Below are 18,807 nucleotides of genomic sequence, written 5' to 3' on the forward strand. Positions count from 1 at the left end.
ATTAAATTAAAATTTTAATTAATTTCGCGACTAAAATCAATCAACTATTTAACTGATTCAATTGATATTGGCAATAAATTTCTAACAAAACATTTGTGTATTTCGCCCCAAAATCTTATTTAGTTTTATTTGGAATAAAAAAAACTATGCGTTTCTTATATTAAAAAAAATCTATAATTTATTTTTGTGAATTATGATATAGACAAAAGAATTTGGTTCTTGTTACTTGAGTGCTTTGTTCTACCTTAGACATACAATTACGATCAATAACAACTAAAGGTTGAAAAAACAAACTATATAAATCATTATCTTCCTTATCATAATAACCATGTCAGCATGTTCCTTCAAATATGTAGATGCGCCAATAAATGATTTCCAATAAATCAACAGCTTATAAGCTAAATTAATTTTTCTGAAAGTAAACGAATAATTAGAACTTATTTTTGTTCAATTAAAATTTAATTTTGTTAAACATTACCTGCATAGAATATCAAGTTAAATTCTTAGTTCCAGGTTGCAGATTTATAATCTTCTTTTGCCGTTGTATTCTTTTAGCATAGGTGTATTAAGGGGCTCGGTTTAATTTAATTTTAGTAACAATTCCTTTCCAAAATTTCCATACATTGAAATCGTCGAAAATTTGAACCAATCAGAGACAAAAATAATAGCAAAGAAATACAATGCACTCACGGTAACGTGAAATAGGAGCCACCGTGGTGCAATTGTTAGCATTCCCGCCTTGCATACACAAGGTCGTGGGTTCGATTCCTGCTTCGACCGAATACCAAAAAGTTTTTCAACGGTGGATTATCCCACCTCAGTAATGCTGGTGGCATTTCTGAGTGTTTCAAACCTTCTCTAAGTGGTTTCACTGCAATGTGGAACGCCGTTCGGACTCGGCTATAAAAAGGAGGTCCCTTGTCATTGAGCTTAACATGGAATCGGGCAGCACTCAGTGATAAGAGAGAAGTTCACCAATGTGGTATTACAATGGACTGAATAGTCTAAGTGAGCCTGATACATCGGGCTGCCGCCTAACCTAACGTGAACTAATTAAAACCAAGAGAGTTCACGTCGAAATTTTGAACCAAGCAAAGACAAAAATAATAGCAAAGAAATACAATGCACTCATGGTAACGTGAACTACACGGACGAAAAAGACTGTTTTTCATATGTTTGGGTGTAAAAATTATATGTTTGGAACTCAAATTTTTAAACACAATATTTTTAAGTGCAAGCATATAATGTTCATAAACTAGCATAATATGTTTGGGACACATATGTTAATATGTTAGAACATATTATGTTTGGGACATAAAATGTTTGTAAATATAATATGCTTGGATGCAAACATATATTAATTTAGAAATAGACTATAAACATATATGTGTTTAAAAAGAGAGACATAAAGTGTATGCTGGAAGTAAAATAATGAAAGTAACCAATTGGCGCTTTAAAAATATATATACACAAAGAAAATTCCATTAAAGACTGGAAAAATACTATGTGTGAATATAAAAAAGTATAAATTTACAAATTTGGAGTAAACATATATATGTTGTGATATAAGACCGCCAAAAATTGTATATGCTTAAGTAAAAAGATTAAAATGAGTATTCGGAGAGAAAATTCATTCGAAACCAAGAGAAAAAACATTGAAAAAAACATGAGTTTTGTTTATCATATTCGCATTACGGGCACTTTTTTTTTTGTTTCGTCAAAACAAATCGGAACGTACACTGAAAAAACAATGAACCCACCAGGAAGAAAACTTTCGGTTAATTTTAGAAAATTTTGAATATTTGTAGAAAATTTTAACTAAACAGTATTACAAACGTTGGCATCACGCCGATGTCATAAAAATAAGTAAATATTTTTCGACAAATACAAGAAAATTTATTAGACATAACTAAGTTTTTTCACTTGTTAAAGAAAATTTTGTAGTTTGAAGAAAAACTTGGAGTTCAAAATTGCAAGAATGTCTTTAGTGACATACGAAGTTCACGATGGACGCATTTTTGGTAAAACTTACAAATTTAAAGAAATTCTGAACTATTTTGTGGAAGACACGAATTTAGTCAATCTTTATGCTTCATTTGAGTATATTTTTTCCTCGGGTTTAGTTAATTTAACTAACGTACACAAAAAAGTATTAGAGTAAAGAAAACTTTCTCCAAACATAATATTTCTATGAACTAAAATAAAGTTAAATTGGCTTTAGTGAAATAGAGAGTTCACTTTTTTTTCGAGTGTAGGACGAGTAAGTCAAAATATTCAAACAAAGGTAATTAAAGGGATCTTCATAAAAACTAACGAAAGGGCACTATACACTGAAAAATAGCATGCCCGGTTCCAAAGATTGTGTCTCTATTTTAAAAATTTTGGTATTGATTCCGAACCAATGAAGCCGAGAATTCAAGTAAGGATGATTAAAGAAAGCAAACAATTGTTCACACCTAAATAAATTTATGTCTTGGTTGTAAAATTATTGTTTAGAATTTAAATATGATGTGCTTTTGAATGGTTATCGTTAACTTTAGGATTCGATGGAAAAATATTTATATATTACTCGACTTCACATTCTTCCTTTGTAAGAGTTTTTTGAATTTCTTCGAAAATTTCTAACTTGTGTACAAAACCCTTTTTTGTTACAAATTTTTTATTTTTGCAATAAAAAATAATATATGATTTCAAATCAGTCCATTTCGTTTATATCAAGCACTGTTCTTTTCTGAATTTAAGTCTTTTATAAGACACACTTTACAGTTTCATAGTAAAAAGTTAATATGGTAGTATGTAATGTTGAACTCCTTTTCGGGATATTCCGAACGTATTTGGAATATACGTAAAAAAATATGTAAAAAAAAATAAAAAAACGGTGTCGGTCGAAGCAGGGATCGAACCCAGGACCCTTGGCATGCAAGGCGGACGTACCAACCACTGCTCCACGTCGCCAACAAATGTATGTTTAACAATATTATGTTGTTAAAAAATGTTATGTTTGCATCGGCTCGTGGGCGCCGCAAGCTATGCTATATAAATATGACTTATAACGATAATTATCTCTTGATGACCATAACAGCTACGTATCCCAGTCGTTAGTGTGCTGCCTTACAAACTGTGTGGTCCGCTGTTCGAATCCCCGTCCGACAAAATGTAACATTTAAAAAAATTATAAAATTTAATAATTTCTTCTACAATGTTTGTATTACAGAAAAAGGTGCTAAGAACTAAAAAACTCATGGAAGTGAGAAAAATGTGAGGGAATATACAATTAGGCAGAAAAAAATTTGAGCACAATCTTCTTTGGGAGAAAATTCTTCTAAGCATATAATATTTTTGGGTTCAAAATGTTTCCAAACATATTATATGTTCACATAATAACATATAGTTTTTTGGAAGACAACATTATTGAATTTGGATGGAAAAACACATAATGTTTGGAACTTAGACCACCCAAACATATTATATTGTTTAGACCAATATGCTTTCAAACATATTATATTTTGGAAGAAATCAAACATATAAATGTTTGGGCAATACCCAAAAATTTATATGCTTGAAGCAAAATGTATTTGGGAGTATATGTTACAGAAGCGATTTTTTTTTGAGGGTGTGGAATTTGGCAAGATGTTCCTCAATTTAGACCAAGTTTGAAGCAACCACTATGCACATAATACTGCGAACAAAACGAGCGTCACTAAAAAATCGTATGGGGTTTCCTTCAAAAAAACCAGTGTGCAATCCTGCCCAGGATATTTTGGTATCAGGAGAAAGGTCGCAACGTGTACTTTCTGGCTATATGGTCGCTATATTCGAAAGCAATCCAGAAAATTGTGTTTTATCCAATTTAATGGAAAAATACTAACTTGGATGGATTAATATAAGGAAAAATGCCCCACTGTGCAATCCTGCCCAGGATATTTTGGTATCGGGCGAAAGGGCGTGACGTTTACTTTATGGCTAAAAGATCTTTTCATTCGAAATCAATCCAGAAAATTGTGTTTTATCCAAGTTAATAGGAAATTACGAACTATGATAGAAATATAAAGAAAACTGGCCCACTGTGCAATCATGTCCAGGCTATTTTGGAATCACGAGAAAGGGCGTGACGTGTACTTTATGGCTAAAAGGTTTCTATATTCAATACCAATCCAGAAATTTGCATTTTGTCCAATTTGATGCAAAAGTGCAAACTACGTCCGAAATATAAAGAAAAATGACCCACTGTGCAAAGCTGCTAAGGATATTTTGGTATCAGAAGAAAGGTCGTAACGTGTACTTTCTGGCTATATGGTTGCTATATTCGAAAGCAATCCAGAAAATTGCATTTTATCAAAATATCTTGGGCAGGATTGCACAGTGGGCCAGTTTTCTTTATATTTCTATCATAGTTCCTAATTTCCTATTAACTTGGATAAAACGCCATTTTCTGGATTGATTTCCAATATAAAAATCTTTTAGCCATAAAGTACACGTCACGCCCTTTCGCCCGAAACCAAAATATCCTGGGCAGGATTGCACAGTGGGGCATTTTTCCTTATATTAATCCATCCAAGTTAGTATTTTTCCATTAAATTGGATAAAACATTGCTTTCTAATATAGCGACCATATAGCCAGAAAGTACACGTTACTACCTTTCTCCTGATACCAAAATATCCTGGGCAGTTTTGGACAGTGGGACATTTTTTATATATTTCGGACGTAGTTTGCATTTTTGCATAAAATTGGACAAAAAAAAAATTTCTGGATTGGTATTGAATATAGAAACCCTTTAGCCATAAAGTACACGTCACGCCCTTTCTTCTGATACCAAAATATCCTGGGCAGGATTGCACAGTGGGCTGTTTTCTTTATATTTCTATCATAGTTCGTAATTTCCTATTAACTTGGATAAAACACAATTTTCTGGATTGATTTCAAATATAAAAAATCTTTTAGCCATAAAGTACACGTCACGCCCTTTCGCCCGAAACCAAAATATCCTGGGCAGGATAGCACAGTGGGGCATATTTCCTTATATTAATCCATCCAAGTTAGTATTTTTCCATTAAATTGGATAAAACACAATTTTCTGGATTGCTTTCTAATATATCGACCATATAGCCAGAAAGTACACGTTACGGCCTTTCTCCTGATACCAAAATATCCTGGGCAGTTTTGGACAGTGGGACATTTTTTATATATTTCGGACGTAGTTTGCATTTTTGCATAAAATTTGACAAAACACAAATTTCTGGATTGGTATTGAATATAGAAACCCTTTAGCCATAAAGTACACGTCACGCCCTTTCTCCCGATACCAAAATATCCTGGGCAGGATTGACAGTGGGGCATTTTTCCTTATATTAATCCATCCAAGTTAGTATTTTTCCATTAAATTGGATAAAACACTATTTTCTGGATTGCTTTCGAATATAGCGACGATATAGCCAGAAAGTTCACGTTATGACCTTTCTCCTGATATCAAAATATCCTGGGCAGTTTTGCACAGTGGCCTGAATTTATAAAAATTAAGGATCCATTAGTGCGGTTTTATTTCTACATTATCTCAATCGTTATTGTGTTTTTGATCTATGTGACCTTATTTTCTGAAAGTGCGCATAAATAAATTTATTTAGGTGTGAACAATTGTTTGCTTTCTTTAATAATTTATTCTAAAGAAAATAAACTTATTCAATTGTTGCTTTGGATCATTCCCCACCAAGTTATAATACAATTTGCCTAAAAAAGTTATAATGTTATTCTGGTTTTACCGATGTGAGTTTTGCCGTTAAAATGGGAAATAATTTTAGTGGCAAAACTCAAACTCAATGTCCGCTTTTATTTTCGAAAGTATCCGTCAACTCCTCTTGGACTACTTATTAATAAAGAGGAACTAAACTTTGTTTTTATAGATCTTACTGTTTAATTTTTCACTGTTTCGCAATGTTTTCATTTTACTGTAACAACTCTAAAAAGAGTACACTGAATATTGTCGTGTGGCCAAAGATTTCATGTCCTTAAAATAATTTTGCTTAGCTTAGACGACGCATTTCTCTAATATAAAGTTTTTTCCATGTTCAAAAGTCGATAAACTTTTCAATGAAGTCGTGTTGTCCTTATAATTAAGTGATTTGACTTGAAAATGGGTATCATAACATGAAAAAAATTTTTTTGAACTAAGGTCAACTTGACTTTAATAATTCAGAAAAAATCTGTAAAACTAATGAAATTGTCTTTAAATTTGTTGCGTTTTTGCATCTTGACTACAAAGCGAAAATCGGTAAAAAATAGGACATGTTTTTCAACACTTTATTTTAAAGACGTTTTTACTTGAAACATAGCACAATTTCTACTGTCTTGTTTTTAGCGGACTTTTTATAGCATATGAAAAAAGCTGAAAAAGCGAAAAAATAAAATTTGCTTCATAGAGTCAAATACACAAAACCCACATTTAAAAGAGAATTGTGTCTTAAAAGTATCCTTACTTGAATTCTCGGCTTCATTGGCTCGGAATCAATACCAAAATTTTTAAAACAGAGACACAATCTTTGGAACCGGGCATGCTATTTTTCAGTGTATAGTGCCCTTTCGTTAGTTTTTATGAAGATCCCTTTAATTACCTTTGTTTGAATATTTTGACGTACTCGTCCTACACTCAAAAAAAGTGAATTCTCTATTTCACTAAAGCCAATTTAACTTTATTTTAGTTCATAGAAATATTATGTTTGGAGAAAGATTTCTTTACTCTAATACTTTTTTGTGTACGTTAGTTAAATTAACTAAACCCGAGGAAAAAATATACTCAAATGAAGCATAAAGATTAACTAAATTCGTGTCTTCCACAAAATAGTTCAGAATTTCTTTAAATTTGTAAATTTTACCAAAAATGCGTCCATCGTGAACTTCGTATGTCACTAAACACATTCTTGCAATTTTGAACTCCAAGTTTTTTCTTCAAACTACAAAATTTTCTTTAACAAGTGAAAAACCTTAGTTATGTCTAAAAAATTTTCTTGTATTTGTCGAAAAATATTTACTTATTTTTATGACATCGGCGTGATGCCAACGTTTGTAATACTGTTTAGTTAAAATTTTCTACAAATATTCAAAATTTTCTAAAATTAACCGAAAGTTTTCTACCTGGTGGGTTCACTGTTCTTTCAGTGTATATTCCGATTTGTTTTGGCGAAACAAAAAAAGTGCCCGTAATGCGAAAATGATAAACAAAACTCATGCTTCTTTTTTATATGACTTTTCTCTTGGTTCCGAATGAATTTTCTCTCCGAATACTTATTTTAATCTTTTTACTTAAGCATATACAATTTTTGGCGGTCTTATATCACAATATATATATTTACTCCAAAGTTGTAAATTTATACTTGTTTATATTCACACATAGTATTTTTCCAATCTTTAATGGAATTTTCTTTGTGTATATATATTTTTAAGGCGCCAATTGGTTACTTTCATTATTTTACTTCCAGCATACACTTTATGTCTCTCTTTCTAAACACATATATGTTTATAGTCTATTTCTAAATTAATATATGTTTGCATCCACGCATATTATATTTACAAACATTTTATGTCCCAAACATAATATGTTCTAACATATTAACATATATGTCCCAAACATATTATGCTAGTTTATGAACATTATATGCTTGCACTTAAAAATATTGTGTTTAAAAATTTGAGTTCCAAACATATAATTTTTACACCCAAACATATGAAAAACAGTATTTTTCGTCCGTGCAGGAGCCGATGGTCTGGAATATGTATAGAAATATAAAAACTTAGATCGACCATGATTCTATGAAGTTCAAATAACTTTTTTTCCACTTTTAGTTTCGCTACAGTGGATATATCTTCGGAAGACATAAAATTATGTACTACGAAGCAACGAAACCAAGGGAGACTTCAAAAATGACAAATTCTTCTAAATAACTGTATTTTCTGAAAGGATGTTATTGTTATTAATTGTTCCAAATACAAATATTGCACTAAACTTTTTAAAATACCTATAAAAACTGATTTAATGGTTCAATCGCATAAAAATTTACAGTTTTCAACTTAAAACACTTTAATACAAGAAATCATAAACCATCACGCTGCAAATCATGCAAAAGATAAAGTTATGTAGGAATAAAAATCAAAAAGGTCCAGCGGGACCACATCACGCACAGAAGGGTTAACGTCAAATTTCATGTTTTTCAGCGTTACGGAGTAGTTAGTGTCAGAAAAAAACGTGTTCACATTATGCGGTTGTTGTTTTAACAGTAATTTAATGTAATTTCATCCATTTTGTACTATGCTTAGGTAGTTCAATTAGTAGCCAGATCAAGAAACTCTGCGACAAGGATGGGGTGTGTCCAGAGTGATCTAGTGGTGGACAGATGGCCCTTGATTACAGATGGGACACACGTCATCTACGCTGCTATCAATTGAGGCGGCTGCACTTGCCTGATCTTAGTTGAGCCAAAACTACCCTGGTCTGCCGTGGGAGGTCTCTCTCCTCCGGTGCTATGGACGGTGGTCGGACTCCGAGAATAGGATTAACCTGTAGCTTCTCACCGTTTCAGCTACAGTATCCTCATGAATCCTGTTCAGACCTGTCTGGTATGCTACCTGATCTAGAGGCTCTCTTTTATAACGCTGGATCTCGGGCTCTAGAAGGTGAAGATTTACTGCGGATGTACTGCGGAGACATCCTGTTGCAGTCCTAAGGGAAGCGTTATGCGGTGTTCACGTTACCCCTGAACCCAAAATTTCACATGTCAATGTCTTCAGTAGTCCATATATTGCTGTTCTACAAAATCCTAATTTTATTTCACGTGCAATAACAGTCCGATTTCGAACAAACACCAACAAATTTTTTAGCGCTGAATAATCTCCTCTCAATAATGCTGGCGTCATTTCTTATGGCGATTTCGATTGGGGAAAAAGGTGCAAAATTCTCGAAATTGATAACAAAATATGAAGGACACTGTCATTGCTTTTGGGTCGTGTATCTCTCACAATATTATGAATTAAAAATAATTTTGGAATGACACTATCATTTGGGCGAAAATACATTGAGGGAAAAAGTAGTGTAACACCAAGGCAACATATTTTTTGCGAAACGAAAACGCCCTTAGTATTTCAAAGGTTCTCTAAGTGTTATCACCGCAAGTTGAAACGTAGTTCGGACTCTATTATAAAAAGGATGACCCATAGGTTAGGTTAGGTTAAAGTGGCAGCCCGATTAAGTTTCATGCTCACTTAGGCTATTCAGTCCATTGTGATACCATATTTAACTAAAAGTAAAAAGGATGACCCATTTTATTGAGCTAAACATGGAATCGGGCAGCACCTAGTTATAAGGCAGAAGTTGACCACTTTGTTATCGCAATGGACTGAATAGTCTGAGCCTAATATAACGGGCTATGTTTGCTTTTCGTGTTGAAATTTTCACGGTTACTTTATTAAAACAGTTCAATATAAAGCAGATAAATTAACTCACTTGGTGCGCAGTTTCCAGTTCCTCTATATTTCGGAAAACAAACAGGAATATATTTGTTTTCATTTACTATTTTGATTATTTAAGGAAAAGTAATCGCGAAAATAAAATAGTTTTCAACTCGAAAACCGAACATAGTACCCACCTTTAAATGATTTATTTCATTTCAAAATGTCGATAAAAATGACAAAGTTTGTTGCTATGACAGCAAACATTTGTAGTTGTTATAGCAGAAAAAATGTTAGCTATTTCAACTAACTTTGAGCAAACACGTTAGCTAATTTGTTTGCTATTTCAGCAGTACAAAATGTTTGCAGTTTCAACTAACGGATGTTTGCTGAAATAACTACATGCTACTGCTTCTCCTTTTTCAACAAACAAAAACTGCTGATTTAACAAACATTTCTGCTGTTATGAATAACAATTTTTTTGGGTGTTTGAATAATTGTTTGCTTTATATCCGCGTTTTGTTTTTGTTTGTTATAGTATGGAATAATTTCTTAGTTGAAGTATTTATGCACGCTCGCTTTTCTACCCAATTATTTTAACGCATATGTTCATTCACCTCTATGAGGTAGTTAGGCAAGCAGGAATAAATACCTCACTCGGATAATTACCCAAAAGTTTCAGCGATGTATTTATGTGAGGATTACTGTATGTATAAATTACAAATAAAATTATCACCCGTAACAAACTAGCACAAGTAGATTCAACAATTTACCTAAAAGAAAATTTGTTTAGATATAGCGTTGATTTTTTATCCTGGTTATTTTATGTATATATTTTTTATGTAATCATTTCAGACTGCAAACAAGACCAAAGCCGAAAAAATTATCAAAAATATAATAAAAATTGTTATAAAAATTGGAGTTTTACACCGCAATAACCAATTCAATGAAGAAGAGCTTAAGAGCGTCGAAGCCTTTAAAAGAAAATTTCAGGTATGCCGATCCATTAAGATAGAAGAAATACCTCTATATATAGACTAATCGAATAATTATTTCAGAACACACAACTGTCTATTATATCTTTTCACGAAGTGGAATATAGCTTCGACCTAGAATATTTACAAAACTCCATATCGGAGTCAAGAGAATCACTTAAAGCTATTGTAAAAAGGCATTTAACAGAAAAATCAATGAATCGAATCGATGAAGTGTTTGCCTTTTTCTCTGACACCTGCCTTCTTGAGACCGCATTTAAACCTGATTCACCCTATTGTGAGGTCATGAGTAAAATTATTGCCGATATCAATACTGCAATGGAGACGGGTGATATTTAAAGATTCGAAAAATACGCCGTACCAAAGAAATATTACACCTTTTAATGGATTATAAGTAAACTAATACACAACATATCCTCTATAATCTCAATTTCGTTCGGAGCCCTCACAACAAATATTATTCAAACATTCCAACATCACATTTTGTACAATATTTTCCCTGCCTTGATTAACACATTTATTTATAGTGATTATAGATATTCAAAACATTTCATCCTCTAGAAGAAAGAGCTCCGGTAATTCATTTTCTAATAATGTACTTAACGAATTTATCTCGTGGTATAAATAAATCCCACTGGATTTAAAAAAGAACAGTTCCACAATTATAAAATACAAATAAAATATTGGATTGTAACATAAGTTCGTTGAGTCTTTTTCACAAATAGGAAGTCATGCTCCCAAGTTTTGAGTAAGACCAACTAATTGAAGATATCCAGGGATTGTTATTGCACTAATATATATTTTTTCTTCCAAAATAACGAACATTTAAATGACGAACAATTAAGTTTAAAAAAATAATAGAACAGTTTCGAATAGGAGAAAGAACCCTATTTTGCTAAACAACAAACAAATTGTAAAATAACTCTACGAACTTATGTTACCTCCCAATTAACTCGCTGAAGTTCAATACTCATACCTAATATTCGATCGAATTGCTCTTTGTGCCTTAGCAGAACTATGTACTGTTACACTACATTTTTGGAGCATTTTGTAATTTTCGTTTTTTTCATCTCACTTTATAAGCAATAAATGAAGGGCTGAAATGAAACAAATAAGATTAATCAAGCAAAAAGTCAATGTTATATAAATAAAACAACAGGAAACAAGAACAATGTTTAATATTTAATGTATAAACAATTCATTTGATGGTTTACTTATCTAGGCCTAAATATTTCCATTAACTACCACTACTTATTATTAAAATATTTATTCGAGCTTATTGGGCAAGAAGATGAAGGGAATTGGCATTTTCATTTACAAAATATGGTTCCATATGCCTCTAAAGTGCCAAGCTCTTATTGCGAGGTACAAGCTTGTAAACTTTTTCATTATGCGTGACAGAATCCCATACTACACTACTACTTAAACTACGATAATCAAATATGTATCCCTTTAAAAACTCTTAAATCTTTTTTGAAAATAATTTTAACCATTGGGCCAAATTGAAAAGCAAACACCAAAGGACCACGAAATGTAGAGAATGGCTCAATTGATCAATTTTTGTGCTCTCAAATATATATAATTATGCTCACAAATATATATAATTATATATAATTATGGACCGCTATTAACCAATTTATGTATGGTTCTTAGAAAGCATAAACGAACATCGCGTACCAATTTTCAACTGGATTGTTTGAAACTTTGGGATCTGAGACCAATATATCGATATACATATGTCTGGAAGCACATTGACCCAAAATGTTTGGAAACATTTTCTCCCAAAGAAGATGGCGGTTTTACTGAAATTATTTGTAGCACATCGAGTATAAATATTAATATTTTTACATCGAATCCTATCTTTTTTAAATTACATAACTTTATGCACCTGTTTTGACATCACAAGGAGAAAAACATGATGCCGATGTAGGTAAACAACACATTCCCACACATACATAAAATGCTGATTTCAAGGCAAAAACATTCTCAGTTTTTCTTTCTCTTTAGGAGGGCTGAGTTCATTGTTTGAAAGAATAAAATTACAAGTCGGTGTTGCAAATTTATCTGGAACTAGGTTTATAACTGAGGAATGAACTTCTGCTCGGCTCGATGGAGGTCTGAGTTCATGTCCTGAACAATATGTGATGAAGATTTGAGTAGGTCGTCGGTCGGTCTGTTTAAATTCTAGTTTTTGGTGACTAGAATCCTGAACTAAACTAATTTGCGGATGATGTATGGACGAATGTCGGCTATCATCGCATAAAGTTGACGATGTGATGTCCCGTTGATCACGATGTCGATTAGATTTTGCTTTATTGACAGTTGAAGTCGAAACTGCGTGTTTCAGCTGTGGGAAGTTTTGTGTAGGCAAAGTCTTAGGTCGTGGTAGGACAGTGATATTTGTGGACTGTATATTTTGTTTGGTTTGTAGAGTGGACTGTATTTTATTTTCGGATGAGTTAGGTTGAAATGTGGACTGTAAAATTGTATTTGAGAATGTATCCTGTGTTTCTTTAGGTCGATAAAGAGGTCCAGGAACTAATTGGATTGTATTGTCAACCAAGAGGTCTGATGATTTTAGATGTGAAGTTTGTACTATAAGTCGATTTTCAGTGCATGAGATTTGGTTTGGGTGTGGTTTTGATAAATGAAATTTATTTAGAGAAAGGCGGGACATCTTGGAGTTGAATTGGTGAGAAGTCTGGGAAGTTTTTGAAGTTTGTATTATTGATTTTATGTTTCTCGAAAATATTTTATATTTGTTGAAAGTCTTCCAATAATTCACCCTGAGTTGCTTTGGGTTCATTGAATAAGGTCTCGACATTTTTCGTACGCATCTTGCGTTTGCAACCATAAGTCTTCCGAATGATTTAGAAGAAATTCTAAGGTCGCTATGTGATAATTGACTTGACTGCTGTCGTCGGTTTCTACAAGATCAATTAAATCATCGCACCAATTATGAAATTTTTGTACGACGTCCATTTTTATGTGCAAATGATTCAAAAAGTCAAGATAATTCGAGATTAAAATTGTGTGAGGTCGAAAAATGTCCCCGCAAATAGTTAAAAAATGTCGGATCTGGCAACTCGCATTGTAGATACACCAAAAATAATAATAAGGAGAGCGAAGTGTGAGATATTGCAAGGAGAGAATGTTACTTGAGCACAACTCAGAAATGTCTCTGGATGTTTATATGTATGTCAATGTACTTACTCCTTGTCCCCTTTTTCTACTTGCGTGAATTTTTGTTACTCCTACTGCATTGATGTTGCTGATGACGTCACTGATCGTTGTTGCGCGATGCCTTGATGTCCCAGTATTTCTTCCACAGTATGTAAATGCACAATTGTTTTTTTAATAATGTCCAAAATTTTGCACAAAATATATTTTTGCCGATATTGGCCTTGAACGTGTTATACCGTTATGAAGTACAGTTTTTCTTTTGAAAATCACTTTTTGAAATTGGTTTTGCGAAATGTCACAAGCACGATGACTTTGGATGATTTTATTTTTGAAAATGTCACTCAAATCATACAAAAAATGAAATCGGAAAATTTTGGGTTATTTTTGGAGTAACTTTTCTCCAAAAATCTTGAAATAATTTCTTTTTTTCCACGAACAAAAAATGTTTTTAATTATTTCCCAAATGTTAATAAATGTCACGATAACACAAGCTGGTTTTGATATTGGTTTCTTTTTTTTTGAAATTTTGTAATACGCATTTTTTACTGATTAGCACAATGTGAGTTAAGTCAGTTTTCGTTTCAGTGAAACGAAACATTTCTAAAAATTGGCACAAATTAATTGGTAATGGATATTAATTTTATCTTGAAAGTTTTAAAGATATGAAATTTTAAATTGTATTTAAATATTTTTCTCCACAAATGTCACTTACGTAGTTTTGCGTTTTGACACTGATAAAAAATAAGATTTCAAAATGTCCACTTTTCCACAAAAGTCACTAGATTCTTTTGGTTAAAATAAATATACTTTTCGATTAGGATTTGAAAATAATTTTTACAAAAAAAAGAGTTTTGATTACTTTAATCACTTTTTTATCCATAGGTGACTGTCCACTGTTCATTTTTGATGTCGAATCGATATATTATTAAAAACACACTATTCGATTCGAAGCTGACCAAATGTTGGGTCGGTATAGACCCTTCAATTTTTATACCCTTCACCACTACTGTGGTACAGGGTATAATAAGTTTGTGCATTTGTATGTAACACCAAGAAGGAGTAATCATAGACCAACCTTTTAGTATACGGATCGGCTCAGAATTAAATTCAGAGTCGATTTAGCGATGTCCGTCTGTCTGTCTGTCTGTCTGTTGATGTATTTTTGTGTGCAAAGTACAGCTCGCAGTTTTAGTCCGATTGTCCTAAAATTTGGTATAGGGCCTGTTTCGACTCAAAGACGATCCCTATTGATTTTGGAAAAAATCGGTTCAGATTTAGATATAGCTGCCATATATATTTTTCACCGATCTGGTCATAATTGGCGTGTATATCAACCGATCTTCCTCAAATTCCGTACATCCGAATATTTTATGGGTCTCGAAAAACTTGCAAAATATCAGCCAAATCGGTTCAGATTTAGATATAGCTCCCATATATAGCTTTCGCCCGATTTACACTCATTTGCCCACAGAGGTCAATTTTTAACTCCGATTTAGTTGAAATTTTGCACAGAGAGTAGAATTAGCATTGTTGCTATGCGTGCCAAATTTGGTTGAAATCGGTTCAGATTTAGATATAGCTCCCATATATATGTTTTTTCTGATTTCGACAAAAATGGTCAAAATACCAACAATTTCCTTGTTAAATCGCCACTGCTTAGTCGAAAAGTTGTAAAAATTACTCTAATTTTCCTAAACTTCTAATGCATATATAACGAGCGATAAATCATAAATAAACTTTTTCGAAGTTTCCTTAAAATTGCTTCAGATTTAAACGTTTCCCATATTTTTTTACTAAAATTGTGTTCCACCCTAGTGCATTAGCCAACTTAAATTTTGAGTCTATAGATTTTGTAAAAGTCTATCAAATTCTGTCCAAATCGAGTGATATTTAAACGTATGTATTTGGGACAAACCAACACATTTGACGGGTGTGATATGGTATCGAAAATTTAGATCTAGTGGTGCAGGGTATAATATAGTCGGCCCCGTCCGACTTTAGACTTTCCTTACTTGTTTACTGTATATTTGAGGTCGATGATGAGTATGTCTTGTGTTGTTGTTAGTTGTTCTAATGCATGTGATCGATATGCATATAATGCGTGTGATCGATATGCATATAAGTAATTGCAGAGTATATTAGGGTGGGTCGTCTTTTGAATATAAAATCAAATATATGATGACTTTGAAAATAATTATAGAATATAAAATAGACATACAAATAGAAAAGTAATGATAATAAAAAAAGAAAATAAGAATATTTTACTACTTCAAAGCAAAATAAGTAAATGAATTTATAAATTGAAATTTTGTAATTTTCATTGAAAAATTTCATGGTTTAATGTCGTTCAACATTAAACACAAAGCGTTTTCAAATCAGACTAACCTACAACAAATTTTTAAATAACCTCAATTTTAATATGAGTATGTGAAATCCAACTGGTTGGATGATTATGTGAAATCAACGCTCGGTTCTGGGCGAAATTAGCATTTTCTTCTCATTTTTTATAAGAAAAAGACATTCGAAAATAAAATAAAAAAAGTAAGACATAAATGCTTTTAAAAAACGTATACTGTACAAATTCTTATATTGTCAAAAACGAAGTATTTTGTGAAGGTTTACGACTTTTTTTGACGTATAGTAAAATACGTCGTAAATGTATGTCAAATACCTTATGTTACAGTTTACGACAGACCATCTCTGGCACTTATATTGTCCGTATCTTATTTTAAGTTCTTTGTTCGTCTTATATTTTGTTGTAAGCTTTCAATTGTCAATCGTCTTCACTCTTTGTCCAGTATTCTGCAGTTTTCAAAGTCAGCTTTATGCCCAGTGCTTATTATGTGTTGTGATAATGCTGTTCTTTCTATGTCCGTTTTGTGCTCTCCAATTCTTGTCTCCAGTGTTCTCTTCGTAGATCCAATGTATATGCGATCACATTTCCCTTTATAACCACCTTTGCAGCTGATTTTGTATACCACGTAATGTTGTTGTTCTTTTTGTATTGGTGTTTTGACTTTTGTGAAAACGGCTCTTAATGTATTGTGTGGCTTGAAAGCAAAACATATGTTTTTGTTTAGATTTCTAAACATGCACTATCTGGGATATGTGTATTTACACACAAAAAAATTTCACGAAATTTTTTCCAATTAAAATTTTAATTGAGTTTTAAAAAATATTCAATTAAAAATTTAATTGATTCAACAAATTTTTTAATTCAAACAAAAATCAATCACAAAAATAATAGTATCAATTAACTTTTTAATTGGATCAATTAACTTGTTAATTGACCTTCAATTAATTTTTTAATTGATACTATAATTTCTGTGATTGAAGACATTTCAATTAAAAATTAATTGGATCAATTAATTTCGTGATTGAATCAGAAAAAACTTTTTTGTGTGTAGGATAGATAAGGTTTATGGCATAATAAAATGAAAACGCATTACATGTGTAGCCGTAGCTGATAACGCAGCAATATGGTGCACATGCATGGCCATAAATATTATTATTAAGTTCATGTTCTTATCTTTACTTTTTAAGAATATTTAGATTGTAGCTAGTTTAAGATTTAGTATATAAGGTTGAATATTTTTTAGAAGAAATTAGTGATTTATAACCACTCAATCGTGTAAGAAGTTGTTATTTAATATCTTAACATTTTGGTCCTTCGAACCGGATCGAGTTTTCCCCCAACCGTGGTAAGAGATTCGAACGGTAAAAATAAGCCTTTCGAACGGATCGGATGCAAAGTCTGCAGAGGGTTGCAGAAAGGGAATTTACTCCCTAAATTGGAAATCCTGCATACTTGTGTTCATTTGGGAAACCCGTTCTATGTGCAGATAAAATTAACTGTTCAACTGGTCTTTACTAAGGGGTAAAGAACGAAACAACTAGATTGCTAGGAAGCGTCTAATGATGGAGCATCAATCAGAAATGGACAAAAAAATGGTGATGAGATTCCAGTGGCAAGTGGAGATACTGGAAGACAGATTGTCTATGCTTAAATATGAATTGGGCCATTATTCCAGACACTTGTTGAGAAGACAATATGGTCTGCAAAGGCAATTCACGAAATTGGGAGACCTAGCAGAAAGTTTGAGATATTTCGGTATGCATTCCGAAGAAGTGATTGACACTTTCGATCGCATAGAGGCACTATATGACTGTCTTAGTGCAAAAATCAGAAAGAGACTTAGTGCACTACAGGCTAGAAGGATGGCTACAATAAGGCAGGACTCATGCTCCAATGGAAGGAGCTATGACACTGAACCTATCATTTGGGTCTATAGGAATAGATCCAAAGGGTCACCGGAGGAAGAACCAACACAAAGTGCGTTTAATGAAATTCCAATAGAAACGACAGTGATAGATCCGAAGAGTCATACTCGATTGGAAGGAGCCTTGATGTCAATCATACTATTTGGGTCTATAGGGACAGATCGAATGAGTCATCAGATGAAGAACACAGGCCTACAAAACAGAAGTTGATGGTACTGATGCCACCACAACTGATGGTACTGCTGCTACGCTAGCCGAAAATGCAGCCGATGCTGAAGAGTCTGCACCAGTCTCAGCCGAAGGAAACGTGGAGGAACCACAAAAGATCGTCAAATCAACTGAGATTCTAAGAGAATCTCTTTATGTTTCTGTTTTCTCTTTACAGGAAGAAGATTTGGTCTCGGAGACTCAAAATGACATGGAGGCTGGAGAAGTTGAGAGAGGAGCTTCTGTTGCAGAAAGAGCAACATATCCAAGACATGGGCGCAAGGAGTATCCAGCAAAAAGGCAAGGTAGTCAATTACCCACAACTAAAGGTAGTACGTACGATGAAGAAATTTCGTGGAATAGATCCAAGACAGGAAGAGTATCACTCACCGCCGGAGTGCAGCGAAGGGCAGAGTTGGTGCGTTTTACGGTAGCGATTATCTTCAAGGAACAGTTCGCTAACCATGTGTGCAGTTTGCTCAGCGAAGGAATAAACAGAAGGAAGATAATGCTGCTTTGGTGAAGCAAGAAGAAAGCCCCCAAAGAGCCAGACCGGTCACATGTTTGATGTTTTGTTGAGTTACGCTATAATAATTTTGCCTAAAGTATACTTAGTTTTTTACAAATTTTGTATTTGTATTGTTTGTATTGTTTAGAATAAGATCAATAGGTTCGATAGGTAATCATATTTGGCATGAATTCATATGT

At 32.8% G+C, this 18,807-nt stretch overlaps 1 protein-coding gene across 3 annotated transcripts in view; it reads left to right on the top strand.

Annotated features, from left to right (window-relative positions):
* The window catches only part of sigmar (Tumor necrosis factor alpha-induced protein 8-like protein sigmar), a 279,261-nt gene extending 267,661 nt beyond the window's left edge, over positions 1 to 11,600 (top strand). For all 3 annotated transcript variants that reach the window (XM_075309648.1, XM_075309650.1, XM_075309649.1), the window contains 2 exons: positions 10,289 to 10,426; positions 10,492 to 11,600. In XM_075309648.1, the coding sequence (XP_075165763.1) occupies positions 10,289 to 10,426; positions 10,492 to 10,767 (414 nt within the window). In that variant the 3' untranslated portion in view covers positions 10,768 to 11,600. The remainder of the gene's footprint in view (positions 1 to 10,288; positions 10,427 to 10,491) is intronic.
* Positions 11,601 to 18,807: the final 7,207 nt, after the last annotated feature.

The sequence above is a fragment of the Haematobia irritans genome, chromosome 5 (genome assembly GCF_050003625.1).
Source record: "Haematobia irritans isolate KBUSLIRL chromosome 5, ASM5000362v1, whole genome shotgun sequence".
Taxonomy (NCBI): Eukaryota; Metazoa; Arthropoda; class Insecta; order Diptera; family Muscidae; genus Haematobia; species Haematobia irritans.